General features: G+C 40.4%; 1 protein-coding gene across 2 annotated transcripts; it reads right to left on the bottom strand.

The window, feature by feature from the left end:
• Positions 1 to 8,135: 8,135 nt before the first annotated feature.
• kcne4 (potassium voltage-gated channel, Isk-related family, member 4) lies at positions 8,136 to 9,645 on the bottom strand. 2 transcript variants are annotated; one of them, XM_072690662.1, is made up of 2 exons: positions 9,562 to 9,645; positions 8,136 to 9,061 (listed from the first exon to the last, which is right to left on the bottom strand). In XM_072690662.1, exon 2 carries the CDS (start codon positions 9,036 to 9,038, stop codon positions 8,490 to 8,492), a length of 549 nt encoding a protein of 182 aa, XP_072546763.1. In that variant the 5' UTR covers positions 9,039 to 9,061; positions 9,562 to 9,645; the 3' UTR covers positions 8,136 to 8,489. The 2 variants fall into 2 exon arrangements, with proteins under 2 accessions (XP_072546763.1, XP_072546762.1); XM_072690661.1 differs by having other exon boundaries at positions 8,136 to 9,064; positions 9,562 to 9,644.
• Positions 9,646 to 12,991: the final 3,346 nt, after the last annotated feature.

Raw genomic sequence — 12,991 nt, 5'->3', positions numbered from 1 at the left:
GTCTATGGACAGAATGTCTCAGTGTCTCAGTGTTCTAAAACAACTGGAGAAGACATCCAGTCTTACACTGTTGTTCAGCTGCTCTGTTAGATGTAATGGAAGAGATCTGTCCGTTCTCTTTCTGGTGGAGAACCATAAGTGGAAGTTAGGAATTTAATAGAATTTTAAGTAAAGGACCTTGCTCCGAACCCCTTCTTCTCTATGTCCTCCATCCCCTTTATATACCCACAGCTTATAGTCTATCCCCTTCCGAACAAACTTCGCCCCCACCTCCTCCCCCCTCTTCTTCTGAACACCACTTTAACTGATGTGCCAGGCTTCATACACAACGCAGACCACTTCTGAGTCCGCCATCCCGCTTCACCTCAGGGTGTGGTCCGCACTAGCAGAACATGCAGTGCTCATCAAATGATGGAGTAGGTTGAGGACTGAGGAAGTTCAGGGGAAGTCATGGGCAAAACGATCACCACATTTAAACACCACTGAGAACTTGTGGGACTGTGTTGGGAAATATGTGGAGAATATGCCCCCAGACGCTATTGGAGGTCTGTGGACAACAGTTAAAGCTGTGAAGCATTAAAACCAGAGAAGAACCTACAATCATATGGTCTACTGCCCTTTTTTTACCATTACCACACCTGTTCCATTTATTTTTACTACAACTTTGAACTTTATCTTGAATAAAATGAACATCTATTACTCTCTCTCTCTCACACACACACACACACACACACACAGCTCTCTAAAGCTGAATTCTGCATTATAGTGTTCTCTGGTTGCCATGGTGATCGGGGAGGTGGGGTCTCCTGGGAGAAGGTGGGATGAGCTGGAACGTGGTGGCTGTCAGTCAGTAACCCCTGGCAACAGCAGCTACTAACTTCAGTAACCTTGGCAACCATGCTATCATATGTGTATAGATAATTTAACTTTTGAAAAGCCTAAGGAATCCAAACAAGTGTTGTCACTAGTGTGTGTGTGTGTGTGTGTGTGTGTGTGTGTAGGGGGGTGTTTTCACACTGGAACCCATAGTGCAGGGAGAACCTTGGTGACGGGCCCCCTAAAATCTTTTTCGGGCCCCTAATACTGTAGATATACTGATACAACTGTAGTTTCTCAATAAACGTATGAGTTAGCTTCTATTAGCATTACGCACACACAGCCTCATGCCTCCTTTTTAATTTTTAATAATGTCTCAATAATCTGTTCTCATACAGATCCTTCACCACATTAAACATGATATAGTTATCATTTTTAACTTTTACCACCTCCACATCATTTGAATGACTTTTTAGGGTTTTTTATTCATTTATTTGTTTACCTTTTCTTTGATTAACTTTTATCAATATTATGAATATATTATTAATATTTTAGTCAATTCAATTAGTTTAGCTTTTTTAAGTTTCCTTTTTTATTGTTTTAATTATAATTATAGAATTTATTTAATTTTTTATTTTCTCTTAATTCTGCTTTTATTTTTGTTTAGCAATTTACATATGTTTAATTATTTTTTTACTAATTTAATTTTTTCTCTCTTAATAATTAAATCTTACTTTGTTTATTTGAATTACTCTTAATCTTCTTTTATCTTAATTGTTTGAACTGAGAAGATGTTGTTTCAATTATTGATGTCTTTTAATTTGTTCAATGATCTCCACTGATTTTAGTTTTGTCTTTTAATCCCAATTCACTAAAATTGAAATTGAGGGTCACCCTCAGGTGCTTCTGACTAAAAATAGATGTTAAATTAATAGATAATATAATACATATTTTTATGTAGAATTTAATATAATATATATTAAAAAGTGTTCATTTGATAACCAATGAGTCACTTGTCACAGTTCACATGTTAAAAATAGAAGAAATTGGGCAGGCATGAAGACTAGAGGGACTTTGACAAGAACCAAATTGTTGTGTATAGATGACTAGAGTGGAGAATCTACAAACAGCAAGGCTTGTGGGGTGCTCCCGGTCAGGAACAAACCACACCTCAGCAACAGTGTGTTGGATGTCCAAGGCTCACAATGTATGAGGGCTATGAAGGCTACCCGGTCTGGTCAACAGAAGGGCTAATGTGGCACAAGAAATGTTTAATGATAGTAAAGAGAACAGAAAAAAACTTGCTATCTGTGGAGCTGCAAAGCCACAGACTGGTGCTCATGCTAACTGCTGTCTGTCAATGAATAGGCCTAAAGTGGACTTGCGAGCCCTGGAACTGGACCTTGGAGCAATGTAAGAAGATTGCCCCTCTCTCTCTCTCTCTCTCTCTCTCTCTCTATATATATATATATATATATATATATATATATATATATATATAGCAGGCGCTATCTGCATGCCAACAAGCTGTTTGGGAGGCATGCACAGAAAAAACCTTTTCTCACTCACAATCATAAACGCAAACGTTTGGAGTTTGCTAAGCAGTACTGGAACTTCAACTGGGACTGTGTGCTTTGGTCAGATGAAACTAAGAAGCTTTTTGGCAACAAATGCTCTAAGTGGGTCTGGCGTAACACAAGAGCTGAGTATGCAGAAAAGCACCTCATGCCCACTGTGAAATATGGGGGAGGATCAGTGATGCTGTGGGCCTGTTTCTCTTCCAAAGGCCCTGGGAACCTTGTTAGGGTGCATGGCATCATGAACGCTTTGAAATACCAGGACATTTTAAAACAAAATCTGGTGGCTTCTGCCCAAAAGCTGAAGATGGGTCGTCATTGGGTCTTTCAGCAAGATAATGACCCAAAACATATGGCCAAATCTACACAGAAATGGTTCACCACACACAGAATCAAGCTCCTCCCATGGCCATCTCAGTCCCCAGACCTCAACCCCATTGAAAACCTGTGGGGTGAGCTGAAGAGGAGAGTGCAGAGGAGAGGACCCAGGTCGCTGGATGATTTAGAGAGATTGTGCAAAGAGGAATGGTCAAAGATCCCTCTATCTGTATTCTCCCATCTTGTGAAACATTATAAGAGAAGATTAGGTGCTGTTTTGTTGGCAAAGGGGGTTGTACAAAGTATTAACATCAGGGGTGCCAATAATTGTGGCACACATGATTTGATGTTAAACAATTATTTCTTAATGTGGGATTTTCTTCCTACTGAATAAATTCACTTGAGTTAAAGGTTGGATTTTACTCTTTTTTCCATCGTTGTCCTATATTATTTAGAAAAAAACTCAATTTATTAGAAGCTAAAGAACACACCTTAACCAGGGGTGCCAATAATTATGGAGGGCCCTGTATATATATGACTGGAAATGAGAAGTGCTCGTTGACTTTTGGTCTGTATAAGTGCTGTATAATCTCCGGTTCTGTAAGTGTGTGTATGTTTTTGTGAGAAATGTAGAATCTCAGTAAAGGCTCTCTCTCTTTTTCTCTCTTTCTGTCTGTGTGTGTGTGTGTGTGTGTGTGTGTGTGTGTTCATTCTATAAATATTCTGTGCCAGTGAGTCATCCTCCGCTGTACTGATCGCTCTTTTCAACCGTGTCCATTCTAGCTCTCATTACCGGTAACATAGCCTAGAATACACACACACACACACACACACACACAGACACACGATTGCTTTTAACTTCTAAACTGCAAAAACACGCAGTATTAGATGACGCCTCTGCACCACGTAAATAAAGAATCAAAAAAGTAACACACAGCTGACAGCTTTACTGAGTCCTACATGCTTTATTAACCTGAACATGAGGTAAACAAGCCCGCTCTGCTTGAAGTCATGACCTCTGGGGTTTGTTGTTTTGGATGGGAGGGATTTGTGGAGATGAACTCTCACAGTAATGCTTTGGGGAAGCGAGGTTCTGAAGGGGAAGAAATTCCTTTAGGGCTTGTTAGCAGAAGAGTAAACACTGAATGTGACATCAAAAATGAACCCACGCGTCATCAGGATCTGAAGGGATATTTGGAAATGGATTCCTGTACAGAAGATTTTGCATGATTTGTTTTGGTCTGGTTATCATGAAATATTTAAACCTGTGAATGACGCAAACAGCCTAGACCAGCATTTGCAGGTTATTGTGATTATTAGTACTTCAATACCACACAGAAACGCACGTGCATGATGCTGATTGATGCTGGGAAAAATTACGTTCTGTTGAATTTACCATTATTTAATGCATTTTTAAAACATGCCAAAGAAAAGGCAAGCTCAAGAGTCTCCACCGGGGAGCGCTGTCACACCGAACTAGCTCCACGTGACCCATTTAAAATGAAAGAAAAATCTCAACGAACATGTCAAGAGTGATCCTTTTTAGGCTATAATGTAGTCCTGCTTGTAATAAATCATAAATCTAAAATCATATTATAATGGTAGCATATTGTATTGATATTGTAATTGTAATCTAATTACTTAATTACAGATAACAGTTACTGTATGTATCCTATTATGTAACCCTGTTATATGTATTCCATCACTGCCCAACCCCGTGTACCCTACTCCAAAGGATTTGTATATCGGGGAGGGAAAGGTATGTGTTTTTGCTACATAGCTGTAGAACATTGTAGCAGTATTAATATTTTACTCTGCTAAACAATAACTTACATACTTTATTTCCAGATCCAACCATTTCTACACAATTTTTTTAATGGAGTGTGTGCAAAGGTTACAACAACCTGCTGTTACAGATTGACCATGTCTATGTTTTTCTCTCTCCTCCTCTGAGAAAATGACTGATTTAGCTACTGTTCTTCACTAAACTCAGCTGTCATCTTAATTCCAGTCTTTTGGTAAATTATTTTATTCCCATTTAAACACATGTCCTTGCAGTTTCCCAGGCTGGTGTTGCCCCACATTGGGAAATGCATTGACAGCACTGCCTGGTTGCCATAGAGGACCAGAGAGTCACCCTCTATGACAGCACCACCTGGTGGCCCAGAGATGACCCGAGAGCCGCGCTCAATGACAGCACCGCCTTGTGCTCAAGAGAGGACTTAGGAGCTACCCTCCTGGACAGTGCCTCTTGATGATTTGGTGGCCCGAGAGGACCTGAGAGTCACCCTTGTTGAAAGCGCCACCTGGTGGCCCAAAGAAGACCTGGGGGCTGCCCAGAAAGCCACCCTCTTTGGCAGCACTGCCTGGTCTCCTGTTTCTGTTCTTTGCCTGTGTTTGATCTGTGTGTGTTTGTCTCCTGGGTTCTCCTTAGCTTCCCAGCCACCCCTCACCCCCCAGGCTGACGCCACACCAACGGACTCATTGTTGTTTAAAAGAAGAATTTTAATATTACTGCTTATTAGGAGGTATTTGCTTCAAGCAGTTCATTAAACACCGGATGTGATGGTTGCTAGCTTGTTAGATTTTTTTAAAGGTTAAATGACACACACATCCGCACACACACCAACCTCTTCCACCTGCATGTCTCCATGGAAACACTCGTTAAAAGTGGTTAGAGAATTAGACAGGCGTGTGCGTGTTGATTTTTAGCATTTAAAGTGTGCTCGAAATACAGTCGTGAAAAACTGAGACACATCTATCTATCTATCTATCTATGCATCTATCTACAGATACATTTATCTATCTATCTATCTATCTATCTATCTACAGATCTATCTATCTATCTATCTATCTATCTATGTATCTATCTACAGATACATTTATCTATCTATCTATCTATCTATCTATCTAGATACATTTATCTATCTATCTATCTATCTATCTATCTACAGATACATTTATCTATCTACCTATCGATCTATCTATCTATCTATCTATCTATCTATCTATCTATCTATCTATCTACAGATACATTTATCTATCTATCTATCTATCTATCTATCTATCTATCTATCTATCTATCTATCTATCTATCTACCTATCGATCTATCTATCTATCTATCTATCTATCTATCTATCTATCTACCTATCGATCTATCTATCTATCTATCTATCTATCTATCTACAGATACATTTATCTATCTATCTATCTATCTATCTATCTATCTATCTATCTATCTATCTACAGATCTATCTATCTATCTATCTATCTATCTATCTATCTATCTACAGATCTATCTATCTATCTATCTATCTATCTATCTATCTATCTATCTATCGACAAGCTGTATATGTGCATCTGTACATCTGTGTCAGCAATGGGGGCAACTTTAGGCAAATGCATTCATTTGAAAGGATGTCCGCAAACACTTCATAGATGGTAAGACAGACAGACAGACAGACAGACAGTCAGGCAGATAGAGAAAGAATGAAATGCAGGGGGAGAGATAGGTCAGCATGACTCATGCTGGGTGAACTCTGCTCCCAGTAGAGGAAATGAATGACACACATCCTCCTCTCCCTTTCTGAGCAAGCTTCTCAGTCTCAGTGTGTGTGTATGTGTGTGTTACTACTATCCAAGTTGAGAGAGGGCATGTGAATATCTAACATCAAGGCACTTCCGGCATGTGTATAATATATGAGCTGTGATAATATGTTGAATAATTGAAATTTGATGTTTTGTACAAACACAGAATTTATTATGGATCAGGAATTTTAAAGTTGTTGTTTTTTTAATACTAGGATAATACAGTGTGTGTGTGTGTGTGTGTGTGTGTGTGTGTGTGTGCGTGTGTGAAACGGAAATGTGACAATGTTACAGAGAGAGGGAAAGAGAGATTATGTGAGTGGAGCGCCTCCACGGAAGAACAATCTTCTAGGGTCCCATTGGATCGTTTCTTAAGTGGGGAACGCTGCAACGAGCGCTCTCCCTGGCCTTTACCACCAAGTTCAGCTCGCTTCATAAAGATCTTCCTGGCAAAGGACAAGAGAGTGGGCAGCAAACATTTAACTTTAACGCTGAAAAGGCAAGAACATCACTGGTCAATGCATCACAAAGAGTGAAGAACATTTGGAAGAGTAGAGAACTTTCCATTGCACACTTAACTTGAGAAATGGAAAAAGAGGAGGGAGAGACGGGGTGAAGGAGAACAGTTTTCCCTCTGATGTCATTTACACAGGCTGTTATAGTGAGGAAGAACATGATGACTAAACAGTTCGTTGTGATTTAGGATAAACGGTGATTAAAACGTGGAAACTTTCACTTTTAAGTGATGAAGGTGCCACAAAGGGTTCGTTTAAAAGAAACCTTATAGTAACCACTTTTGGGCCTAAAGGAACTCTTTCTGAGTCCTATGCTGAACCTGAAATCTCATAGTGCTCATTGTGACAGAAAATCCTTCATAAAGATCTCATTAGTCCATACAGTCTGATTCAGTGCTGGGTAAACACTACAGACTGATCCCAGATCAGCATTCTTACTTAACAAATATGGACTCTTGGCCTGTATTGATAAAATTCCAGACACTAGTTTAGCGCTCCTATTCTGAGAAGCTTAATAAATACTGACCAGATCTGTATAAAAGATCTCCTACCATCAGCACTAGATCTAGGCCCACATCTAGTTATGCTGGTTCTCTTATGATGATGAGTTCTGCAGTTTTTTAATCTGCTTTATTAAAACAGAACATCAGTAATAAGAAGTCCTGACAAGGAAAATTATTAGTAATTCATAATGCATTATTTGTCATTATAAGTGCATTATTTTGGCCTACTCTGCTTTGTTAGAGATAGCCTTGTAATTTAAGAAGTTTTCAAGTTGGGGGATTTTTTTAGAAGTAAAAGAATTATTGTATAATTGTGTTTTACATGATTTTAAATGGTTTAACCAATGGGCAAAAATGTATGATGACACCACTAGGGGGTAGGCTTTACAGGGGGATTATAAGATGAGTAATTGCTGGGATTCAAACTAATGACTACCTGTCTTATTGAAGCAGTTAGACAGCTGTGCCACTCCAAAGCCAGAGAAAGAAATCTTATTCCCAGAGAAAATATTTATTACATTAATGAAGTTGTGTTACAAAGACCTTCTGTTTTGAAAACTCTCAAAATTACTCTTTGTACTGGGACATTTTTCTGTCTTACAAGCTGCTGGTGCATAAAATATATGTCCTGCCTTCTCGTTGCCTCTTTTGGTCTATATATATATCAGCCTCTAAATGTAAATAAAGGAACCAGCACTTTTTTCAAGCACTGCCTACAAGTGCATGATCATCAGATCATAGGTTTGAAGCCCACCATCATGACCCTTCATGGAGCTGGCCTGCCACCTGCTGTCCAAACATAAGAAGTGCGCCACAGTGAGCTCAAATATTTTATTTCGTTTTCTTTTTAACAAAAATGAACAAAACAAAGTGCATTTAAATAAAGACAGCCAGTGTAGACCAATATATACATAAAGGTTTGTACAGAATGTGCACGGTTTCAAACGTGTACGCGCTTTAAACAAACTACTCCGTTACTACATTAAAAAAACGTAAATAAAAAAAACGTAAAAAAGAAACGCGTTTAGGATTTCAAGTTCGTTCCAGGTTCGTGGCGAGGCCGGTTAGCTGCCTGTTTATCCCCAAACGGGGTCAGAAACCAGGCTAGTCGCCTTCAGCAGTTGTCCATCTATCTTCGTGGCTTCGGTCAGCGGCGTGACGCGCGCCCGTCTTAGGGCGCCGCTTCGAGGTTCACCGCGGATCCGTCGCTGCTCTCGACGCTTCCTTTGGGCGGCTCGTCGAGCCCCTCCCCGGTGCCGCTGTCCGACTCCTCCTCGATGGTGAAGCGCACGTCGGCGGACGAGCAGAGGGAGCTCACGCTGCTCTGCTCCACCGAGCACAGCGCGCAGGCGAGCGGCGAGAGCACGCGAGCCTCAAGCGGGCCGCCCGCGAGCCTCCCGGCGGAGCCCAGCGGCAGCGGCAGCGGCAGGGCGGGCGCGCAGAAGGCGAGACTGGGCAGGCTGTGCTTCTTCTGGCGCGCGCCCCACTCCCGCTGCTCTTCCTCGTGCAACAGGCGCCGGAACACGTTGCTCCGCCTCTTCTCGCGCCGCTTGGAGCGCAGGTAGCCCAGCATGATCCCGATGAGGAAGACCCCGTAGAAGGACATGACGATGAGGATGTACAGGTACGCGTTGCCATCGCTACCGGCCGGCGGAGAGGAGCTCGCGGTTTTGTGGAGGGAGAGCGCGTGCGGCGCACTCGCATTCCCCGCGCTCTCCATTCGACAGCGGGCAGTGGCAGGAGCTGCTGAGACGAGCATAAAATATACATTAATAAACTAACATTAATAAACTAACATTAAATAAACTAACATTAATAAACTAACATTAATAAAATATACATTAATAAACTAACATTAATAAACTAACATTAAATAAACTAACATTAATAAACTAACATTAATAAACTAACATTAAATAAACTAACATTAATAAACTAACATTAATAAACTAACCACGCTCAGTTTAACCTAAAATACGACCTATTAAATTACCAAGCAATTTAACTGCTCAAATACAAAACTAAATAAATAAAATAAATAAAAACTATATTTTACAATTTAACCTTCCATAAAATTCCACTTTTTAAATCAACTCTGATACACTACATCTGGAGACAATTCTTCACAGTAACAAAGCAAACATTTCATTAAACTCTCTTTCCTTCAACCACACTAAACACTGGTTGGTCAGTTCCTCCTAAAAACTCTTCAGAACAGCTGCTCCGAAACTCTTCTCACTCACCGGCAGTTTTACTTTTGCACCACTTTGCTCTCAGTGGTTACGCTGTTGCTTGTCTCTTGTGCCTCTGAACTCCAAGGACAGTCTGAGCAGTGGTGGGCTTTTATAGTGACCCTGTAGTGTCACAGACCACGTGAGGACAGCTGTTAGAAAAGTGGGGCCGTGGCTGGGTGCCAAGGCCTAACCAGGCTGAACTTCTCGGGTCCCTTCAGACCAGACAAGCTTTACTCAAACATGTGCTTTGTGATAATTCATGAAGACTAAGACTAAGAGTGACTAAGAGAGACGTCGACTAAAAAGCCGAAGTTGAGAGAGGTAGAAGGAGTGAGAGAGAGGAGAAAGAGACAGAAATATAAGACAACTGATTTACAAATAACACATAAAACATTCTACAGACATCTGAGACATTACATTATGCGTTATGATTCAGAATTACTAGCATTAATTTGGCAGATAAAAAGTAGCAGCCTGTTCCAAACACAGATATTAAGGGCCCTGGAGATCTTCGGAAAAGGCCGAATGATCTGTGCTTACTAAAAGAAAGCCACTTTTGTCCCAAGAAGTAATAAAATGGTACACTTACAAGTATACTACTAGTACATTGATATTAGCATAGTTACTACATAATACGAACAGCTATTTATGAGCCCTAACGGTCATTTTTTTATGGTGTAAAAGTGAATTACACTCCACAACTCTAGGGGGAGTCGCAAAGCAAAATATACCAACTTGCATAATGCTGCTTTAAGTATACTTCAGGTGTAAGAACGTAGAAACATTTGAGTACACAACTAGTTTACATCACATTTTGTACTGAAAAGACTAAAAGAGAACTTTAGGGAACTGACAGTGTACCTACACTATATACTTCTAGCCCGCGTCTATCCCAGTTTCTGAAAGTAAACTTTAGGTGTAAGAGTAGTAAACTTGCAGCCATCCATCCTCTTACCCACCTTTTCCTGGGGTACTTAGGATTTGAACACACCAAACACCTTACAGACGGTTCTAGGAGTGAGGTTTGAACCTGCCACCCCAGGCCTCTGGGGCTGTAGACACACAGACTATCTGTGGCACCACCATGCAGACACTGCTGTTGGCATGCTGTTGTTTATTAGTTACATATCCCACTGTTTTAGTTTTTGAACATACGCTTTTAAATATACTCCCTGTAATCTACTAGTTTTATAGTTTTTATTCTGCGTGTATGCTGCTAATATTTCTGAAGTGAACTTGGCGTGATACTTATTTTACTGGAGTTAAACTAATACATACAACACAAGTTCAGAATGTGTGGCATCAACTGACCCCTTAGCAGTGTTTCTATTTAAATAGACCACACAACATCTTGCCCCATTTTTGTTGATCCCACTGATTGGGTAAGTTTAGCCAGCTGAAAAAACACTTACTAACTATATACTAACCTAGTCTAATTCCACCAATAACTATATATTAATATTAATATCTAATTCTACAATATATATTCTTAATATTTATACATACTTTTATATTTAAAAATATTATTAATACGCATTAAATCCTTTCTGTCCGCTCAGCAGTTCTAGAAATACTCAAACCAGCCAAGATCACATTTGTTCTGATGCTGAATGTGAACATGCTGAATAAAGATTTTCAAGAACAACCCACTAGCTCATCTTACTCCCCTAGACTGCTAAACAGGTCGAGCTCACGTCAGTTTTGCATCAAGACATAAAGGAGAAAAGATCAGACTAGAAGTGACTTTAAAAGAAAGTTCGTTATTGAGGCAGCAGCTACAAAGCCTGCTCAACTGGCCACTCGACTGGACACAGTTTCAGGAACAATGACAAAAAAGTGACATCAGTGAATAGGGTGTTATGATATTCCCTCAACTGGTGTTTTGATGATTCTGGTGGTGGGGATTACTGTTTAGAACCTCCCATAGGCTTTCAACTGATCTGATCTGGTAATTGCCAAGCCCATATCCCATGCTCAGTGCCACACATCAGTGTACACCAGAGGGAGGTTTCCATCAGAATTATGGAATTATATTAATCAGACTGTCCCGTGCACTAACCGAGAGTTGTTTTTCTCAGAGGGCCGACGTCTTGACCACACCAGCATACTGTATTACAGACCTAACATACCCATCCGACGTCACCATGATCTGTCTTGGAGTTGTGGGTCATTGTTAGGTGTGGCTTGACTAAGTAGAAATTGGAGATCTTTGCACATAACAGAAAGCCAGTTTGGGAGTGTCACGAATAGCATAACGCTATGACTCTGAGGAAATATGCCTTGTGATGACAGTCTAAATAATTCCCAAAGATATCATGATTCTTATAATCATCGGCCACATTAGCATCAGTGAATCTTAGGAATACACATCATGTATACATGCTTAGGCTCATGTTTTATTGGATATCTGTAAGAATTCATTTAGCTAAAATGATGTGACATTTCACTAAACATACTGCCCGTGTTGTCCTTAGAGGGGTGGGAATACTATTTTTGCTTAGATAAGTCAAACAGAGTTTGAAAACGTGGCTAGCTGAAAACTAGCAATGCAGAAAATGTAAACTCGACTTCTAGGGCCTGTATTATCTCAGCACTCAGCTGAGAGATCAGTGTGTGTTTGCTGCCCAAATAGTTTGCAACAGGAGTACATTTACATTTACATTTAAGGCATTTAGCAGACGCTCTTATCCAGAGCGACTTACAAAAGTGCTTTGCCATTTACCCAAGAATAACCTCAGCTAGTTAGAATAGACTAATAGTTCAAAGATACCTCTAAGTTTAGACACTACTAAACACAAGTGAATAAGGTGACCATAGTACTCTTCTATTCGTCCAAGTATTCTCTGAAGAGGTGGGTCTTCAGTCTGCGTTTGAAAACAGCGAGCGACTTGGCCGTTCGGACACCCAGGGGAAGCTTGGGTGTAGTAATGTTAGGACTACATTTTGATCACTAGAGTTCACAAACCAATACAGAGATTGAGTATGGTGGCTCGTTAGCGCTGCGTGGCTAGTTAATGCTGCCGTCTTTTACTAGCCAAGACTTAATACCTGTAACAATGCATCCAAACAATATTAAAAACACACTACCCTGGCATCACCTGGTGCTCAGTAAAATTTTGCTGTCGATCCAGTGGACTACTGAGTCCCGCTCTGTGGTCCATCGTTGTTTCGCAGCCATAGCCTACTGTAGCCTAATTCTGAGATTAGAGAGGAACACTTTAGTGGGAAGGGACTAGTCATTTAATTAGCAAGGCCTTAGCATTTGTTTTATTCCTGGGAATTAGACTATGAAAAACTTTAATCTCCAAGTATCCATCTATTCATCTTCTTATCTGCTTCTTCAAGGCCACGGTTGTGTTGGGTCCAGAGACTACCCGGGGTGATTGACAGCAAGGCAGAAAGGCTACCATACACAACCACTCACTCACACGTGAGGAAA

The sequence above is a fragment of the Salminus brasiliensis genome, chromosome 11 (assembly GCF_030463535.1).
Source record: "Salminus brasiliensis chromosome 11, fSalBra1.hap2, whole genome shotgun sequence".
Classification (NCBI taxonomy): Eukaryota; Metazoa; Chordata; class Actinopteri; order Characiformes; family Bryconidae; genus Salminus; species Salminus brasiliensis.
The sequence above is the reverse complement of the archived record's forward strand: the minus strand, read 5'-3'. Positions and strand labels throughout refer to the sequence as shown.

Bases quoted from the DNA above. Each gene is read 5' to 3' on its own strand.
- kcne4 (XM_072690662.1), bottom strand. From the start codon at position 9,038: ATGGAGAGCGCGGGGAATGCGAGTGCGCCGCACGCGCTCTCCCTCCAC.